We start from the raw sequence: 21618 nt of genomic DNA, 5'->3' as shown, positions 1-21618 counted from the left end.
ATGAGAAAGTAGTTTTAAAGGAGTAGGAGTTCCAGTTTGGGGACTTGAGAGGGATAGATTTAAAAGAGAAGGTCAAATTCAGTCCAGCAAAGGTATGGCTGCACACTTTGCTCTTGTATTTAATTGGAAACTTGTATCTATTTATAGACTTTATTGTTGGTCTTCAATCCCTCTACAGTGGTCTCAAGAATTTGGAGGCACAAACACGCACTGCAATGACCTGCAGGGCCTTCGAACTTGCAAGAGACGTGATGATGTCATTGTCACCCTTGCACCGGGGACACTACGTCCTAATAAACCTAGCTTTAATGTCAGTGGGTCAAATACTTGCAATGCTGCCCAGTTGAAACCATAGACTGTATAATTCCAAATAGATGTAGTCTCTGTGCCCAAACCAGTAGGTTTCTGAAGAGCTGTCTGGCTGTCACCGTCTTGGCAGTCCTGATTGCACTGGCTACCCAGCTAATCCAAAAATTGGCAAATACGTGGAATATGGGTGGAGCTGAGGCGGGCTGAATGAAGCTGGTTATTGAAAACAGTCCTGTCACTCAAAGTGTGTCCTTAATTACTTTAAGCCTTAATTTAATTTAAACGGGTAAATGGGGACTTTGAGCTTTTTTATAGCAGATTGTAAACAAATTTATTTCTGATGTAAAGTTGGAGATTGACTCACAGCTGTAGCCTGCCTCAAATGGCCGGTCGAGGAACTGTCAAAGTTTCGGATTATTTTTCCTACTGTATATACTTGCCATAATGCCACTAGATTGTGTCTTTTATTCGACTCTCCTGGTTAGGGATGGGACGAAAAACAATATTATTGCGTATTGTGATAAAAAACTCCCAAAAATTCCCATTACCGTGATAATTGTGAATCGGAATAATTGTGAATATCCTCACATGGCTTGACTTGAAAAAGCTGTCTAGCTCCCCAGCATACAGTTCTATATTCATTTCCTGATTTATCTGTTTTTATCCCCCACAAAAAAATTAAACAAGTTGTATGTAAATAGTAAAGATTCCAAAATAAAGAACAGTGAGAGGAGTGTCTATCTGTGATGCAATAAATGTGTTGGGTAAGGTAAGGTGATTCCAGTATGTTTTAGTGCCATTTTGTTTATTTAAGTATGAGGTATATTTTCATGATTATCATTATAATATTGTGTATTGCAATTATTTTGGCCAAGATAATCGTGACATAAATCTTCATACCTCCCAATGCCTCCTCTTGGTAAAAAGTCTTTCAAACCCCCTTGCCACCAATTTGCAACATAGGTTTTCTGTTAAAAATGTGTAATGTCCGAGGTCAAGCGATAAACCTAATGATATCTGCAAAGCTCCGCAGGACTAGACTGTTTTCATTGAACCATAATACACATTGTACTATTGTGGAGATTTCTCTTCGATGCTATAGTCAGTTACAGCCCATCATACTGCAGTTTAAGGGGAAAAGAGGGTTTATATATGTATGAGAGAGCTGTTTCAGAGGGAAAAGGGCTGCATGCTGCTGTCTACTATGGTCACCAACAGAGGTCGATAAGTCATACATCACCTACACCACCTCAAGTAATGATTCCACACGCTAAGCTAATGCTACACACAGTTAACTGGGCAGCTTAGAGGTTATATTTTAAGCTACAGGAGAACATGTATTATTTTATATTCCTTGATCTGCAACAAGAGAGTCTTTTAAATCTTAGACTCAATATATGGATCTACACACTTCACCTTACAGTTAAGTGCTTTGTGAATAAGACTTAGTGAGCTTTTTATCAGAGGAAGCATTTAACATTAACCAGCTGCGCCTGGTATAATCTAAGAGCTACTGAATGTACAGTCTCTTGCAACAGGTGTATTCAGGCTGTAAAAATTTCCTTGACAGCGGATGATTTGAGATTGAATCCTCCAGCTTGATGTTGTGCCCGCACTGGAAAGAATTAATCTCATTAGGCTGACCACAATTTTATTGTCGCACCAACTCAACATTTGCCCTAAATGTCTGCTCTGGCTGAACACCAAGCTGATTATATTACTGAAGTGCAGGCAGCGTGCCCAGTGCGCGTGCTAATGTTTTCACTCAGCAGATCTGTGGACGGTGCTTAGGTCACACTGCATGGGAATAGGCCACTTAGTGACAAACACAAAGTAACATGCTCATTGTTTTGACCCGGAGGCATGGCATTACGATTTGCCTTGCCTTTGCCTCCACAAAAGCAGAAGAATGATAGAGAAAGACAGAACGGGAGGCAGATCAGTGCACAGGGCTCTGGGAGAGGAAGCACAGTCTCTTTGCTATGTGCAGCCTCACTCATCCAGTCTGGCTAATTTGAGGGCACCAGCTGGACAAAATGCTGCTGATGGTAGGGGCAACAGTTTCCATGGACCTTACAGGTCACAGTGAGGCCAGACAGCTGTCCTCATCCTTACATCTGCAGCTTTCCCTCCTTCCTTACTGAATCACTTACCAGCAGGTAGTCTCATTTATGTTCAACTTCTAACTTTTTCTTAGCTGGTTTATTTCCCTTAGCTGGATTTGCTCAAAGACATGCTAATACTGAACTATAAAATGAGTGACATTTAACTAACTAAATGTCACCTGGAACCAAAAGCTGCCAGTCCTTTCAGTTCCCCTGGGCAACGGTGGCCTGTAATTGACCCATACTATGAAGTCACATGTTCACAGTGTAGATGAGTAAACCTGACAGATACAGTGGAGCAGAACTCCAAAAGAATCCTGAAGAAATGGAACAATACTGGGATGTTATTCAGGCTTGGCCTCGCTGGGGGTTATGAGGAGGTGATGGGGCAATGAATTATTTACAATCACAGTGTAACTAAATGACATTCAATTCCATTCAAATGGTTCATTTATCTTTTTGTCTTTTTAAAGATATCATTATTGTCTTTTAGAAAAGGGGAGATAATGAGATGTATAACATTGACAAACAAACATAATAATAATTTAAACAATTTCATAACTAAGAGAGGAAAAAACACACAAAAACAAGATAAATGTCCAAAAAAGAGAAACTACTACAATTCTACATACATTGTATGTCGAAGTTTTAAATATATTTTATATTAATAATTTATACTAGAAAGGACAAAAAGAAACCAAAAACAAAGGAAACCAGCCCTATTACTGTTCATTTATCTTTTCTAAGCTGCAACCTCGACTTTTTTGTTAATTTTTGGCTACTAAAAATGAATCACTATTTTTGGAAAAAAATGTCCAGATTCCCTGATTTCAGCTTCTCAAATGTGAATATTTACTGGTTTCTTTGGTCCTCTATTACAGTAAACTGAACATATTTTGTTGTGGACAAAACGAGACATTTAACGACGTCACCTTGGGCTTTTAGAAAGTGATCAACATTTTCTGACATTTTACGCACCAAACAACTGATCGATTAAATGACAAATTGATTGACAGATTGATAATGAAAATAATCAACTACTACTGAAAACACTTATGGTCATATATATAGTTTAAACACACTAACAATATCCTGCTTATGTCTTATCAAAGACCTCCAATGAGAGCAGATCAACTCGCAGTACGTCATCTCAGCTGACTCCGTTTGACTGTCATGGTGACGACCATAGCTTCAGAATGGTTCTCCACAAACCAATGGGTCACAATTGGTAGCTACCGACAGCCATGATTGCACAGACCTGCTAGCTTGTCTTGTTAGACTGATGTAGGCCGACTGTAGTAAGAGTGGAATTTTCCATCTGCAATTTCTTGTTACTTATCAAAATGTTTGAACAAATGACTGATACTGTTTTTCCCTTTATGGTAAGGACAGTCTTAGAAATGGCATTAAACTGAATTTGGTTGAAGCTTACAGTTTAGCAGGACGTTAGCAGCCATTTTAAAAGACGTATCAGCTGCCTTTGGGTTTTGTCTCACTAAGCAGCAGACCACCAAGGTACTGCACCGGCTAACAAGACATTCAATCAGGGGGAACATGGGACCTCTAGTGAGACTAAGAATGAGGTCTGTTGCAATCAAGTGGCGGGGTAATCAACATTCAGATTGGCTGCAGCAGTGATTGCTGCTAATGCAGACACTTTGCAGAGGGAGATTGGATGGTGATGACAATGATGTTGATAGGATTGATTTACGTAGCTCTCCAGCAACGGCATGTGGTACAGTACAGATGATTTGAAAGTATTCCATTGGTGTGCATAAGAGAAAAATATAGTTTATTACAGTTTGGGTTTTATTTTTGTTGTCATTGGTTTTGACAGTTATGATAACATTGTACTTAATATCAGTGATTGCTGATATTGCTGCATATTCAGTAGGCGTCAGACAATCAGACTTTGCTTTTTTTTATGCTTTATTTGAAGGTAAAACTTAAAGTGAGTGTACCTGTGATGTTGCTAATAATAGGCGGAGGAGAAGCATGGGTGTTGCTAATAACATGAACAATATTCCCAAGTGTCCCAGTAAGTCATGACAGTGTGACAGTGAGCCATCATAAACAATCGGCAGCTAAATGGGATGCAGCCATCATAAATGATAATAATTAAACCTGTGTTTGTTTTGGGTCAGAATTTTACTGTTCACCTTTGTTGCTTTTCCAAATACAGGTTTGGCAATACAGATAAGAGCTATGAAGGTATGTGTAATTTTAGATCATAGTTAGGGCAGTGACTGATTTCCCTCAATCCAAAGTGACTTTCTTCATATGTGTTGTTCTGTCCAATCAACAGACCAAACCCCAAAGATATTGAGTTTACTTTTGTGTGTGATGAAGAGCAGCATCAGATCCACAAATCTGAGAAGGTGGAAGCTACAATTTTTGATTTCAAAATTAATTAAACAATTGTTTGATTATCAAAATAGTATTTTTTGTCAATCGACTAATCGAGTGATCAGTTAATTGGTGCAGTACTTTGTCCATTAAGGTGGAAAAGCTCTATATAATTGGGGTATAAGAAAATATAGAAAAAATCCGTATTGTGATATTATATGGATTCTTAAAAACAATGTATCGATTTGGGTGATTGAAGCCCTAACTGCAAGATAGCAGTGTTGTGAATGTAAACTGAGAGCTTTGATGTTACAGGGACTTTTCGCTCAGATTTTTTGCATATTGTGGACAGTTTTCCTAAAACTTTATTAAAATAAACCCCAATATATAGCCTTGCTTACAATATCGCAATATAATGAATCGTAACCCCTGTATTGGGATACTTATTGCCAGACTCTTCCCAATAACACAGCCCGACTATATAAGTGCATTTACCATTTACAACTGGCAAAAGATAATGTGCTTTTGGCCGCTTCAATCAAAAAATAGTAGTATCAGCACCTTCACCTAATGCAGCCAACACTAATAGCCCACTCAACACCACAGCGATAGAGATGACATATTGTGTTGAGCTGTGTATTATAATTGCACAGCTGATTGTGACACATACTACAATAAGTCAAATTAGTCATCATATTCTGGCGACGCTGTGATTAAACAGGCATGATGCTGTAATTCCTTACCTTCATCTGTGTTCTATTGGCTGTGTGATTAATGAGATGTCAGTGTAGATATGATAAATAATTAAAAAGACTGCCAGTTGCTTCTGTTTTCGGGTTGCCCGTCTGTTCCACTCTTGTGAAAGTGATGAATTTCATCAAATTTGGCACAAACATTTGATACTTTTTTGGCCATTATTTAACACCAAAACTCAGGAACAGAGTGGGAGATTGTGACTATATTTCACATTTGGGATAAAAATTTTTTTTTTTTTTTTTTTTTTTTTTTTTTTTTTTTTTTTTTTTTTTTAATAAAAAAAAAAAAAAAAAAAAAAAAAAAATAATAATTTTTTTTTTTTTTTTTTTTTTTTTTTTTTTTTCTTTTTTCTTTTTTCTTTTTTTTTTTTTTTTTTTTTTTTTTTTTTTTTTTTTTTTTTTGGGGGGTTTTTTTTAAAAATTTTTTTTTTTTTTTTTTTTTTTTTAAAAAAAAAGAAAAAAAAAAAAAAAATATTTTTTTTTGGGAAAATTTATTAAAAGTCGAAGCCAGTGAGAATAAACTCCCTAGTAGTTTGGTGGCCTATGGCTCAGTGTTTTATATGGGGGACTTCCATGATTGGTGAAACTCCCAAGAAACCAACATGATTCGTCACATTTGCAGGAAAAAATTGCCACAAATCGCACAGATTTCATGGGGACTAATTGGATTTGTGCAACTTGATCGCAACTTTCTGGAGGGACTGGTCATCGGAATCATGTGACTGAAGATGTAGTGGAGTGCGCCTAGCTAATGGTGAGTGGGTGAATTCACCCACAGCTCATAGAGAGGTTTCACATCTAAAAATGTAAGGAGAAAACAACAGCACCACATTTTGTATAGCTATACTCTATAAGAATCAATCTTTAGTCAATGTAGTGATAACTTTCATTATGCCCAAAAATACACTTAATTCCTTTTATTCAGTTCCTTTAAAAGGACCAGTGTGAAGGATTTAATGACATCTAGTGGTGAGATTGCAGATTGCAACCAACTAAAACCCCTTGACTCAACCAACTACAAAGGACAAACTACAGTGGCTGCAAAACTCACAAAAAACATGAATAGTCCTATTTAGAGTCAGTGTTTAGTTTGTTTGTTCTGGGCTACCGTAGAAATATGTCGGGTTCGACATGGCCATCTCTGTAGAAGAGGACCTGCTCCCTCTAAATAAAAACAGGCTCATTCCATAGTAACAAAAACACAACAATTCTTATTTTCAGGTGATTATACACTAATGAAAACATACCTTATATTCCTTTACTGCCGATATATCTTCCTCTTTTTTACACACTGGACCTTTAAGCTCTTCACCACATATATTATAGAGTCTGGACAGACATGGATGTAAGCTGCAACTTGACTGGTTTGCAGAGGCATACAGCCGTTCGGTCGTAATTCTCTGTTGTGGCATCAGTCCAGAAGTTTTAGGCACAGTCTCATTGTCTTCCACTCAGGACTGAAGAGTGTTTGTCTCTCAGCACTATAGTTTGTGACTTTTAGATGGCATTTGTTCAGCCTTAGGATTCTTGCCTACGTTAGGTTTTACACTCATATCTGGCCTCAATGAGCTGCATTGGAGGCCCTCCAAAATTCATGACCGACAAGCTCACTTTAATCCTTATCATTATTCACTGTCAGCAACAGGTCAGCAAAGATAACTACCATTCATTTCAAAAGGACAATTCTGGTCATTGTGCCATATCAGTGATTGATTCGTTCTGCTGTGCTGGGCGTTTAAAACTCATCTGTTTCACTTGCAAAGTCAGGCAAAATAAAAAAATGTACTTGGTGTGAAGAGGACTTATGGAGAATATGAATAAATGGTGGATGAGGACCATAACCTCTGACAACTTAATCATCACTGGCTGTATACTGTAGATTGCAAATTTTGTTTGGATGCTTTAATTTGGTGCATATCAGCCCCCTGACAGAAGTGGATGATGTATTGATTGTAGAAAAATACTGTATCATCTACATCTAAGGAGCTGTTCCATAAATGTTTCTTTTAACTTTTAACAAAATTTTCTCTTTCAGCACCAGGTTTTCAAGCTGGAAAATCTTCCCTAACAACATTCAGACCTTCATGGAGCTGTAAAGCTGCAGAGAAACCCAGAATAAATCAATTCTTTAGCAGCTCTGAATTGCTTTAGCAGGGTTAGCAGCTCTTTAGGGTGATTTACAGACTGCTTTAATGGAGTTGTGGTCAGAGAGGAACTACTGTATGACCACAGTGGCCCATATTGGATATTTAATCAAAAGGCCAGAGCGTCAAAATGCTACATTTCTGCATTATAGGTCATCTAACCCTGACCATAAACTAAAACTATAATTATGGTTGGCTTTTGATTCCAAACATCTGTTAGGGAGTGTCCAGCTCAAAAACATGATACTCAACAATAATAATTAGAATAATAACATCATATTTGACATATTTGAAATTGAAGTCAGGTACAGTGCTAGCAGCTACCAATAACTCACAGATGCTATGGTTTTCAATTGTCATGAGAAATATGCAGACTGTGAGCCTTTTCTCTTAACAGGATCTCATAATGACTTTTACTACGTTGAGCGCTTCAGCATTTCTTTGTGACAGCCGCTCAAAGCCACGTCTTCCCTGCACTTCTCTCTCTAGCTGATACTCTTAATGTGTGCAGCAGCTATGATTAATTGCCATGAGTTTTACTACTCGTTATACTGCATATGGAATGAATGACCGACTTCTAATTTATGAGTTACCACCATGGTCCTTGTGTAGTCATCATTCTCCATTAAACAGGTCTACACTTTATTGGTGAAGGTTACTTTATTCTGAGAAAGAATAGAGGGACAGACACTGCAGAAGTCTGGTTCATTATTTTCCTATTGATATTGAGAATAATGTTGAAATATTTAGAGAGACATTCATAATACAAAACATGATTATCATGTTTTGTATTATGAATGTCTAAAAACTGTATAAACTGCAGAAGTAGCTGTACAAGTATCAGAAAAACTAACACAAGATTGAGTTTTACCTTTGTACAGGTAAAGCCATTTTCAACCTAATTCTATTTTACTCATATCTGGTTTACAAAGCAAGTACAGTCTTGTCAATCAACCCTACAGGCACCCAAAGCCTGTCTTATTTTGGCACATAAATGGCTGGTTGCTGCTGTCTATCTAGTGTGAAATAAACAGTGAACATGATGAATAAACAGAGAATTAAATGCATACTTGTTTCATTACTGAGTGAGTGAGTCAGTGGTGGTACCAGTGTGGCCAGACATGCACAGTGCAGCTATGATAGAGTTGGGATAAAGTGTTCAGGGCTGGTATCATCATCATGACCTTTAAAATGCCTCTTTTCCTCTCTTTTTGAAGCATTGTGCTTTGTGCTACAGCTCGCTGACAATTTAATGATGGAGAGAACAGTCTGGGGCTGATCTGCCAGAACAGCTTCTCACAAGAGGTCTCTGCGTGGGAGGTGCAGAATCACCCCAAGTGAATACAGTGGCACTTTATATTAAATTAACTGAGGAATAGACAACACATTTAGATTTTCATATTGCTCTGGTTCTAGGAGATCATTGTTCAATGCAGACAAGTACAGTGGTATAAGGCAGGGCAAGGCATAACTGCAAAAACAGTGGTGTTAAAAGTTGTGTCTGTTTTTAGCCATGGTAGCTGGTCCAATATCTATTATAACTATTGGATGGAATGCCATAGAACTTTTGTAGAGACATTGTCCCCAGTGGATGAATCCTTATGACTTTGTTGATAACCTGACTTATCATCTAGAGCAGAGTTGGACACTTTTACGGTGAGGATAATCGTGAATGAGAACATAAATGAAAAAGTATTTATGCTGCGTATAATTTCATAAGGAAATGTTAGCTCACACATAAAAAAGAGAAGTTGATACCGAATGCCATGTTTTCAACAAGACATGGACTGCTAAATATTTAATCAACAGATGTCAAAGGTAAAGCCGTGTGCTTAGTTTGTGGTACACAGGTCGCTGTGTTTAAGGATTACAATTTGTATCGCCTCTACGTGACCAAACACGAGGAGAAATAGAAGAACTTGTCTGATCAAGAGCGCGCAAGGGAGTTGGATGCTTTGCTAGCTAAGCTGCAAAATCAACAAGGACTTTTTAAACTTTGCACATGCAGAGATGCAGCTGTCAAGACAAGTTCTGTCATATTCCACAAAATTGCTAGAAAAAGTAAACCATTTTGTGACAGAGTTTTTGTGTGTGTTTGAGTGTTTGTTGGACTCTGCAGCACTAATATGCCCAGAGAGAAAAAAAGAGCATTTGAGAACGTGCCCAGGAAATCTGGAGCTTCAGCTGAAGAACAGAGTGGTCAACTTTGACTATTTTTCCCTGGCTTTGGATGAGACCTGCGATGTACGTGACACTGCCCAGCTACTCATCTTCTTACGTGGGATAACTACAGACTTTGAAATCACGGAGGAGCTGGCAGCCATGCAGTCAATGAAAGGGACAACAACTGGGAGTGATTTGTTCACTGAGGTAAATGCATGTTTGGACAAGTTGGGACTGAAATGGGACAAGCTGGCAGGTGTGACAATGGATGGTTGTCCAAATCTGATGGGAAAAATGTTGGACTTTTGAAGAGAATGCAGGACAAAGTGACAGAAATTAGCCCTGAACAGAACATCTTTGCATTGTATTATACATCAGGAGGTGTTGTGTAAGTCAGTGTTAAAAATGAACCATGTTGTTGATGTTGTAACTAAAATAATTAACTTCATCAGGACAAGAGCATTGAATCACAGACAGTTTGTTGGAGGAAGGCTTTTGGAGGAAAATGAGACTGAACATGGGCACATAAGCTGCCACACAGCTCAGGTGGCTCAGCCTGGGCAAAGTGCTGAAAAGTGTCTGGGACCTGAGAGAAGAGATTTGTGAGTTCTGTGTGAAGAAAGGAAATGACATCCCCCAGCTTTCAGATGCAGACTGGATGGCAGACCTTGGTTTTTCTGTAGATGTGACTGCACTAATGAATTAACTAAATGCCAAACTGCCATGCAAGGGCCTTTTTGTGCATGAAATGTACAGCACAGTGAAGGCTTTCATGAGAAAGTTGCAGCTTCTCTCAAGCCAAATAGAGGACAACTTCTCACCCACTTGCCAACACTGAAGGAAGCCACACCATCAGCTGATCACCTCCACAGGTACTCATCCATGTTAGAAACACTGCATGGGGAGTTTTCAAGGCGATTTCAAGAATTTAAAACAGTTGAGAGTGAAATACACATGGTTTCTTCTCCCTTCACCTGCAGCGTGGATAATGCACCCAGTGATGTTCAGATAGAACTCATTGACCTGCAGTCTGACACACTTCTGGCAGAGCGCTTTAGGTCAGTCTCACTGCTTGAGTTTTCTCTTCCCTCAAAGAGGAGAACTTTCCACACATGAGGAGGCACGCTCAGAAGATTCTAGTCCTCTTTGGATCTACCCATGTATGTGAACAGACATTCTCAGTGATGAAGTTCATCAAATCCAGATACAGGTCCTCCATCTCTGATGATCACCTCTCAGCTGTCCTTTGCATATCCACCTCAGACATTCAGCCAGATATTTGTGAAGATTAACATGTTAAAAATGAAATGAAACACTGATGTAGTTATTGTCTTTGTTTTTACTGTTCATTACTTCTATAGGAGTATTTTCCTATTTGACCTACAACACAATTTCATATATTTATATAAATATTTACAGAATATCCTTATTCTACTGATTACCAGTAGTGGCTAATCAAAATATATAATTTACTGTAGAATTAAGTTCAAGTTATTGTTGGTTCGGCCCTCCAACACAGTTCAGGTTTCTCATGTGGCCCCTTGTAAAAATTAATTGGCCACCCCTGATCTAGAGCCACCAACAGTTTTCACTTATCCTATGAAATATCTCCACATCGACAAGATGAATTTGCCCAAAATTTGGTTCAGACATTCATTAATTCTGGTTTCCAGATGATAGAGCCTAATGATCTTGAACATCCCCTGACTTTTCATCAGCATGTTCACATTTTGCTTGTCATCTGGTCAAAATTTAAATTTGTTGAATATGTATGACCAAATACCTGCAAAACTAATGACATTCCCATTGGCCTCACTTCTATGCTGACATTATCATGTAACTCAAAGCATTGCTGTGCATAAGTACAACCTCACAGACCTGCTAGTCTGGATGATTCGTCAATCCTCCGGTTTCCAAAGCTTTTGAAAGACCTGTTGATCCACACACTGTCTGGTAAAGGCACAGAATTGGCACAGAACACCGTGCTTTTGGTCTTGGTTGTTTGATTTTAAGTAACTCACCTTTACTTTCATTCAAGCACGATTCAAGATAAAGAAGAGTCCTCAAAAGAGGAACATCCTGTGTGTGCAGCAAAAAGGTTTACCTTGCACCAATAGCCATTTCTGGAGTGTCCATAACTCCATAGCACTTTCATTAAAAGGAACTTTGGACCAAATCTGATTGTGTGTGAAAATAGGAACTGAGTTGAAAATGTGGCTTGCTTTAAACCTGCTGTTGGTGTCAAAGTCAGTCTTCTTTACCCCATTTATGCATGGTAATGCAAGGTGTAAATGTGTCATGATCTGCCTGACCACATCTGGAGGTAGTCTGGCTCGAATCATAGGTAGGCAGCTGTACCCCTTGGAACTGGTAATCAAATTTTGGTGTGTGAGCTGTCCTCAGCCAAAGGAACACCTACTGGAAAGGCCAGTATGAGTCCAGTTTGTCTCTGCGGGCGTTCGTCCAGCTTCCCGGCTTAACACCCTCCCTGATGAATTACAACCGACCTTTCATAGCTGCAACATCTGCTGGGCACTCGCTGCTGTGACCTCCCTTTCATCTCTGCACTCCGTCTCTCTCCCACTGTTTCATTAGCTTTTTATCCCTCCACCTCCCACCCTCGAGCTTCTAGCCCTGCGCAGCTTGCCTTGGCTGATTTGCGGGCGGCTCTTCATAGTCAAAGACAGATGGTAAACAGTGTTGACTAGGTGTGAGAAACAAGCTGCCTTCCTGCTAATTTGTTCGTCAGCGCGAGGCATGCTGTATTGTTCCCTCTATGACTTCTCTGCCCCGTGTTTCTCCTTCACCAAAGTGGCAATATACAACTTCTGTAATGAGCTCACGGTGCTGCGCTGAGAGAGGCTGGCTGTAACGATCTTGACAACAGCTGCTCTGATCAGATATTGATGATTGAATTGTGTAGAGAACCCCCTGTTGGTTTATGATTGTGATGCCTTCCCTTATCCAATTACACTTCGTAAAAATTTATTTTTTTTCAGCATCTCATTTAGAAAAGAGTCAACCTCTTGCAATTACAGCGGTGTATCTGACAGCAAAATCCATTAGTTTAATGAATTGATCGCCAGTAGAGGGACGTGTTAATTCAGTGAGCAGCGGTTGCTCTTTGGAGAGATGTACTTCACACTCAGCAGGACTTTTCTGGCTTTCATCCCCGTGCTGCTGAGCTATAGACACACTCAGGGACAAGGAGAGAGTGCTGCTGCAAAGTAAAGGGTTAAAAGATAATTAGAACTTGGGGTTTTTTGAACATCATCATTTGAACAACTTAATCACTAAGGTCTTATAATGCGTGCAACATTACTGAAAATAAATGTGACACAGCAGGATCAGACTCTTTAAACAAGCCCCTAGGTTAGCAAAACTTGTAAGTTTGAGTAAGTAAGAGAACTATTCCGAACCACTGCATGCCCTGTTATCCTATCAGTAAGCTAGGCTTTGGACCTTTTTCACAGCAGCCGTTTTGACATGAAATAGTAGGGTAAACACAGGTGTTCGGTCCCATTTAGTGTGGGAGAGCCTTTCCACGAGCCAGCATTCACAAAAGCAGCACCCTGATTCTGTTTGACCATGAATGGAACCTTAATTATTATCATTAGTAACACCTGCGTTTACCCTACTTTTTTATATCAAAATGGCTCCTGTGAAAAAGGTCAGTTGTTGTTCTCCTTGCAAGCACAAAAAGGAGGAAACTAGTGAGCCATGCTGAATGGATAACCATGGCACCGTATCATCTGAGACATAATGTGGGTGAATTCTGGATTCAAATTGGATAATGTAAGGCTGTTTGCTGACTTTGTAAAACACTACAGCGCTGTCAGTGTCACTTAAGAGAAGCACCCCGAGGCAATGAGCATGAACACAACAATATGAATTCTGCAGCGTATTTTAGACTTTGTACGTTGTGTTCAGCCTAATCTGATTTTGATTTGGCAAACAAGCTAAATGATTATAAAACTTTATAGGCTTTTTGTGCTGTAATTCATTTCTTTGAACTTTGCAAGGTCTGTCTGTCCTACATATTGTCTCATTGTCACACCCACAGCAGGATACTGATTTAAAGTGCAAGGTCATCAGTAAGTCATCCTCCACTTAGCTACTCAGTGCCTGTATGCTTTGTTAATATTACTGTGGGAGCTAATGTGAAAGAAAAAAAACAGTACAGAGATCACCACTTGAGAGTTTCTTTGGAAGAGGTAGAAAAGATGAAAGACCTAAGGTATTAGGGCTGTGTATTGGCAAAAATCTGATACATAACGTATCACCTTACAGCTAGGTTATGAGTCACTATATTGTGATACTGTAAGCAAAGCGATACATTGCAATTTAAAAAAAACATATTAAGTTTTAAGAAAACTGTTATAGGATAATAAAAAAGTATCCCTGTACCATCCAACATCATATGGTGCATTCTATTTAAACTGGGAAGTTGGAATTTCAGAGTTCCCAGTTGATAATTTAAACTGGAGTGTCCATGGAAGTTGGATTTGCAACTAGAAAAGTTTGAAGAACTTTCACCAACCCCAAACTCAAAATCAAAGATTGCTAGTGTTTTTGAGAATCGATAGAAAAGCACAAAACAAACTACTGCTATACGATATTTTTTACTGCTTGTTAAGAGTATCTGGCTGAAGTGTTGGCTCGTTACACTTCGTTGTATCAATTACTCTGGTAAAAACAGTGTTATTAGGACTTAAAGAAATGATGGTTCAACCAACAAAATAACAAATAAGCCGTGGTAAATCTTCCAGTGCGGTGCACTCTGTGGTAACAGCAAAATAAACTCCCATGAGAACTGACTTTATATGCAGACAAATGTTAGGGTCAGAGGTCACATCCTAACAATGGATACAACTAAATGCTTGTTGGTCTCGCATGATGATGCATCATTTAGCTGTACTATGAAAAGAAACACACAAACTGTCTGTTTATCTGTTGGTTCCACACTGTTGGGTCAGGATAATTCACTTTAGAACTGAGGTGAAAATGCAAACTTATGAAACAACTCGGAATGAACCTTCCCTACAGCCGTGGAAAATAAAATCTAAGATTAGAGTTGTTTTCTTTTCCCGGCTGCTGCTGCACCTCCCTGTGCTGCTGCTGATGTTGCCGCTGATGCTCCTGTTTCTCAACAGAATTTAGGGTGATTAATCATTCATTTCCAGCATCTGTGCGCCCTTGCTAAAACAGGCAGTGGGCCCAACGCTGGCACAAGCTGATAGAGCTCACAAAGCCTCTCATTTATGTTGTTTGTCCTGTAGAATCCGAACAGGAAACGGCACTGCTCTCGACTGATTGCATTCCTCTTCTTCCCTAGCCGTTTGTCTGCAGACACATTGGTCCCTGACATGTTTTGTCTTTGCCTCGTCAGTTTGGTCATGCCCTCTGGGCTGCTGGGTACCAGAGAGCAGAGGTTCAGCAGCTCAGAGGCAGAGTGCATCCTGCTATAACTCACTGTCGAGGTCATGTCATGTCCTAGAAAGGTGATGCTAAATGCTTAAGATGAAAAGAAAGTCTGCAACTTGAAAGTCATCTTGTTGCGATGAATAATATAGTGATTCAGTTCAGTGAATTACACAAAACCAGCATGCTATTGAGGTTATCCTGCAGGGAGTCAATTTTCATTACAACACAATACAATTATGCACAAAACAGGCTGATTTTATTATATCAGCGTAACAAGTAACAGCAGCACAGAAAGGCCAAATATACTATGTGTTTGAGGTGATTTAGGAACAGTGTTGCCTTTACATAACCTAATTGACATATAAGAAAGTCATTTTGATCAGTAATAGAAGATTTTTTGGCCACATGTTCAGAACAAGCTGTAAACACAACATTGATGTATTAGTTATGAAGGGAATATCTGGCTCTTCGTCTGCTAAATGCTCCACTATCCTCACCGGGTTACTCGCTAACTTTGTCTGACTTCAGTTTGGTGCTGAGCAGGTGGTGTGCAGTGCGTTTATCAGAGCAATTTTGGGCTCAAAACTGCTGCCTGCTGCTAACTACAGAGTTGATGAAAACAGAGTGAGGTGAAGCAAAACGTAAAGTTGCAGGCCTTAAAACCAAGATGCTAAAACGCTCCGTAGAGCTGAGGGGAACTGCAGAGTTGGTGATAATTCGCTGTGGGTTTACAAGCGACTCCTTTCACGTCACACACAGTCATTTCACCCATTGTTAATGTATGAAAATGTCGATGATTGCAGCGTTAATGCCCGTTACATAGGCTTGCTCACACACCACACATTACTTAATTTAAACCACTGTTTTTTTCCCTCAAGGGACCCTTTTCTATTGTTTAGTAAACTGATGACCCTGCCTAACTGACGTATGTTATGGATATTTCATATTATATTTAAAACTGTACAATGAACCCAAACAGAAGTTTTCTTCCTAACGGTTGATTTGGATGAATTATGAGCAGATAATTTCCTCTTTAGAGAACTTTTTATACAATTCTCCGTCTGTATTATGTATTTTTTTGTAATTTGTAACAATCATGCAGACTTAATAGGTTTTCTTTTTGACAAATTCTGTGTTTTCTTGTCCTTGACACTCTATTCTGTTGTTTTAGAAAATTTACTTTACATTTGCTTTACTATTCTTCACAGCAGTGATCCAAATGCTGAGATATAGGCCTACTGTGTATATTTTTTTAAGTTTTCACACTTTCTGTAAATGCAGCTGAATAGCATCTTTCATTAGACCATCTCGTCTTCATATAGAGCTGCTACCTGACCAGACAGGGAATGACAAAGTGTCGGGTTTTGAGTGTTCTCTCTCTTTTCTCTGACTGTGGCAGCTGTTTGAGTGTGTGCGTGCAATGTGTTGGGTGTAGATGACAATGACTAGTGGAGAGCGAAAAGAGATAAAGTGTAGCTGATGTTTCTCATAGCCTGGCAAACTAACGAACGGTAATGAATGAAATAAAGCAAAAACACAGCTTCATAGCTTAACATCTCAAATTCAGCATGACCATGTTGGGTTCAGTTTGGTATTACATCAGAAAATCTCCCGATCATTGTATCCCTAAAAGTACTTCAAGTAATGCAACTCTGCATATTTACAATTCATCATTGTATAGGATTGTATATGACTGGCATAAGTCTTTCATGTCAGTTAGAAATTTATGCAGTTGTATTTCTTTTTAGATGTGGATGTAGCAGAATTTAGCACATTGCAGTAATACTGTTTTATGTTTTGAACATGTTTTGACAATGCATGCAAAAGGTTTTTTAAAAGAGTTCAAACGACAAAACAGTTCAGTCCACATTGACTGCTGCTGTGCCGACTGTGTGAAGAGGTTTGAAATAGTTGAAACTAATTTAATTTCCATTTTTTTGTACTTTGTATTTGCTGTTAGTGATGTGTTAGTTTTCAACTGTAAAATATTCCATACAGTATCTTGGTCACTCAACTCTTTAACAACTAAATTTAAGGGACGTTAGAATAATAAATACCAGTTTAGATCTTAAACATCTCAACATTGATATCTTCAGAGAGGAATTTCTCTTCTGAGATTATTTTGCGTCAACTTGCAATTCTTTTGCGTTCCCTCTGACCCGTGCAGAAAGGCTGGATATAGTATGATTTAGTATTACTGTATGCTGTGACCACAGCACGAGCGGGCACACCCTCAGCTGTTGCTGGCTCAGGCGCAAGTCGGCACCATTGCAGCTAGACAGATGACTCGTGGAGCTAGTTGACCTAGCTCTCTCAGTGACTGCTGCCGAGGCTGACTGAGACAGACTGTAGCTGTGATTATGACTATAGCCATGGGATGACAGAGCTTTGGCTGTGGTGATTATGGCTGTGACACATTCGTTTATAATGGATGTAATACTAACTACACACAGGGGTTATGTGTGTGCAGTGAATTGACTCGCTTGTGTTTAGCTTTGTAACTGTATTTATGAATACCTGTGGTGTTTTGATTACACATCAAATATGATAGAAGCACCACAGGTTCAGATACTGTGTGGCACTGGTGGACTCATGATAAAGTGTGACTATCTAGTGGAGATAACACAATAAAGTGCCCTACCAATAGAGAAAACATGGTACCCTGGTGCCCTTCTTATTTTTTTTGCCCCCGCCCCTCAAATAACCAGCGTCCGCCACTGCTGTGTGGCTTAATGTTGCACCATTGGCTAATGTTGGCTGGGAGACAGCCCATTTGGCTGAGCTGCTCCTCAGATAATGAAATAAAAAATAATGAAAATAATAATAATAGTTTTTATTTTATGCAGTGGTTGCATAAATACAAGTACTCAATAACTGCCATGGTTAGATCAAATTAGATTGCCATATCATCCAGACCTTTATTACTTTATGATTGGCATGCTTCAGCGGGACACAGAGATGGGCCCGAGGGGAGGCCCTTTGTCCACTGTCATGTGACACTGTCGCATCCAAACTTGGTAATGTTGCCGTTGTGTGACAGCTCTGGTGAGTCTTTTCAAGTTGTGGAAATGATTAACAATAAATGGAATAACCAGCGGGATGCCCTGTGAATAAAAATCTCCACATATTTGAAAAATGCGCAGCTTGTCATGTTTGCATTACATTGCACAATATTGCGTTATATAATGCTATTACATTAACCAATATTAGCTAGATAACTAGCTGGCTAATATATAGTCAGCATCGGTAGGGTTATTTAGTGCATTATTATTTAGTTCCCTGCTAATGTTAATAGGAGTAGTAAGAGTATACCTACTGTAGTCATATACATAGCACCATAGATTCAACCCCAATGCAGCTGTGGTCTGAACCACATCCAGCCACAGCTTTCACTAGCACTAGAGCAGATGCAGCTGTGCTCACAGCCAGTGGCTGTATACTGTCGGAGCTCGGCGTTTTGAAACGAGTCATGAGCAATAAGTGCATCATGTAAAGTGTCACATCATCTCTCCCTTCTGTAGTGTCTGCACAGTGTTTCTCGAAACTGACAGTGTGACTGGACTGGACCAACACAAAACTGTTCTCATGGATCGGGGGAACTGCGAAAAACATTGTGAGGGAACATAAAAATAGTTCTGAAAATGACATTGTGTGGCTCATATTTATAGCGTATTTATAAAGCACCACTATGGTCTGAAAGAAAAAAAAAACTTCTAAACTTTCTATTCACCAACTTTTCCTTTAGTGGAAGACGATGTATTATTTACCTTATAAATAGCTCCAGCTAGGGAGGGACTTGTCGTGGTAGCTAATAGCACTGCATGTGTGTTGCCTCCCTCCGCCGTGCAGCTATAGTGGTCCTGTTAGCTGACTTGGCTGGACTGGGAGCTCCCAGCGAACAGGACAACCAGATTGGGACCAAACATAGCATCTGAGGCACGTCACTTAGAGTGGCACCATAGTCTGAAAAAGTAAAAAAGTAACTCTTAAACTTTCCATTTTTTTAAATTCACAAACTTTTCCTTTTTTTTTTGAAGACTATGCTACATGTATTATTTACCTTATATGTAGCTCCAGGCTGAGAACAACATGTTGGAAGTGTCTCCAACCCACAAAACTCATCATTTATTTACACATCATCAGGAGATGATGTGGGAAATATTCCACACACCTTACAGCTTAAAACATCCAATATACTAAACACCATTAAATGACAACAGAGGCTCTTATGTACTTAGTGTGAAAAATGTGTTGGTGTATCCACAAACAGGAGTCTTAAAAAATTAATTCTGCAGTGGGCCAGAATCTAAATTCAGATGTTCCTGCAGATTGGTTGGTCTTTAAAAAGAATTACTAAAGTTTGTTGCAGTTCGTCCTCCTGCTGTGCTGCGCCTGCTACCAGCTATGTGTTTGTAAAGATTTGATGATCACATTTTGCCCGGAAAACATGTGACAGCATCATTGGAACAACAGCAGAATTTATTGTGAGCTGTAGAAGTTTTGTCTCCAATCTCGCCGCAGAAAATCCAAACAAGTTGGAAGAGTCTGCTTTTTTTCCCGCATGACCTCAGTTCTCATCTGCCCTGCTGCTCCTAATGAAGACGTGCCTATGTAAATGAGGATGAGTTGAGCCTGACTGCTTCCAAATATGAAATGTGAGCCCCTAATGGAAGCCGGGCTGAATTAGTAATAGAAAGCAGAGGGCTCAGCTGTGTCCGTGGAAGAGGAAATAAAAGCTTTTTTCAGCTGTCTCCCACTGAATCCCTTGTTCTCCAGCACACAGCAAACAGGTTCAGTCGTATTTTAATTAATTTCCAGGAAAAAGTGTCAGCGTGATCTGTTGTTGTTATTTATTTATTGTCGTAAAATATAATTTGGGCTTCATGGCTTAAGTTTTAGCGGGAGGTTTAATATTAAATGGCTTTTCTGACTCATTGCTTGCAAAAGCTGCTCAGCATCTGTCACTAACTCAAATGCTCGAGGTAATGAAATATTGATTAACAGTGATGAAAGTATGAAATGAGATTATTGTTTACTTGCTCTATTACATCTTGGTTGGTTTGTCGTAGACCCCACGGAGCTGCAAAGCAAGGCTGCGTGATAGTGGCAACAAAAATCAGATGACTTTTTTGTATAAATATTAAATCTTGTGGACATAACTTTAATATCAATTTATTTTCCAGCTTTCTCTCTGTCAGTCAGTGAGTGAGGTCCAGTTTTTACCTCACTTTGAAGGCCAGTGGTTGAACACAGCAGCAGGTACATGGTTCACAATGTCATTTTCTGATGTTTGAGATTTCCCAGACAAAAATCTCCAAAATATATTCTCTTATATTTTCTTTATCAAATTAAAGAATCTTTTTTTTTTTTGAGTTAGGGTATAAACTGTACAAAACAATGCGTAATGTTGCCACATCTTTGTGCCTTACAGCTACTGATGCAACAGGCTTCGAACAAGCAAAGTCAAAAGTAGATAACGCCAAGTATTCCTGTTTGAATCTTCAGGTATTTTTATCGCAATTTAAATGTCTCACGATATATTGTTACATCCCTAGTACCTGAACACTTTGCATCTCAGACTGTCTGAAACATGCCGTCTTGAATTTTGTTCAGTCCCCATGATACAGACAGTGCTATTTGCTTCTGTATATGTACTTGTTTCCTGTTAAAACTGGCAACTAGAGAGGGACTTAATGGTAGCCAACAGCGCTGAATTTGGTTACGTCCCCCCACCATGCAGCTTTAGTGGTCATATTAGCTGACTCTGCCAGACTGGGAGCTCCCAGTGAACAGCATTTCCAGACCAGGACCAAATACAGCAACGGAGGCGAATTTGAAAACCGGGAATACAGTACAGAGGTGGATTTCTTGCCTATTTTGGTGTTCACTGGGAGGCTGCTGAGGTGAAACAAAAGTTGAAGACTGATTAATGGGTGGATGTCGTGATATTACTGGTTAAAATTGGTTGGTTCATACTTGACTGTGACACATAAACATTTACCATTCCATCTCAACTTTAAATGAACATTTCAGGCATTGACACAAAGTGCATCCTCAGTAACCATGTCTGTGTTTGTGTCTTTCTCCAGATGAAGTCAACAGAGGTGGACCAAGGGCTTTTCACAGACAGCTACTGCAAAGTGTGCAGCGCTCAGCTCATCTCCGAGTCCCAGAGGGTCGCCCATTATGAGGTGGAGATGCCCCCTCACATCACCTCACATGACTGATACACTACACTCTTTTGGAGTTAATGAAAGGCTTATATAGGGTTACTCTGTTTTGGCTCTGCCCCTTGAGACATTTGGCTGATCTATGCACCTGAGCCTTGCAGCTGACATACTGTCAATAAACACACAACACACCTGAGTTTAC

At 39.3% G+C, this 21618-nt stretch overlaps 1 protein-coding gene across 2 annotated transcripts in view; it reads left to right on the top strand.

Moving 5' to 3' along the window:
• zmat4a (zinc finger, matrin-type 4a) overlaps positions 1 to 21618 on the top strand; it is a 146192-nt gene that overhangs the window by 3481 nt on the left and 121093 nt on the right. For both annotated transcript variants that reach the window (XM_051422099.1, XM_051422098.1), the window contains exon 2: positions 21336 to 21437. In XM_051422099.1, coding sequence (XP_051278059.1) covers positions 21336 to 21437 — 102 coding nt within the window. The remainder of the gene's footprint in view (positions 1 to 21335; positions 21438 to 21618) is intronic.

The sequence above is a fragment of the Dicentrarchus labrax genome, unplaced genomic scaffold (assembly GCF_905237075.1).
Source record: "Dicentrarchus labrax unplaced genomic scaffold, dlabrax2021, whole genome shotgun sequence".
NCBI classification, from domain to species: domain Eukaryota; kingdom Metazoa; phylum Chordata; class Actinopteri; family Moronidae; genus Dicentrarchus; species Dicentrarchus labrax.
The sequence above is the reverse complement of the archived record's forward strand: the minus strand, read 5'-3'. Positions and strand labels throughout refer to the sequence as shown.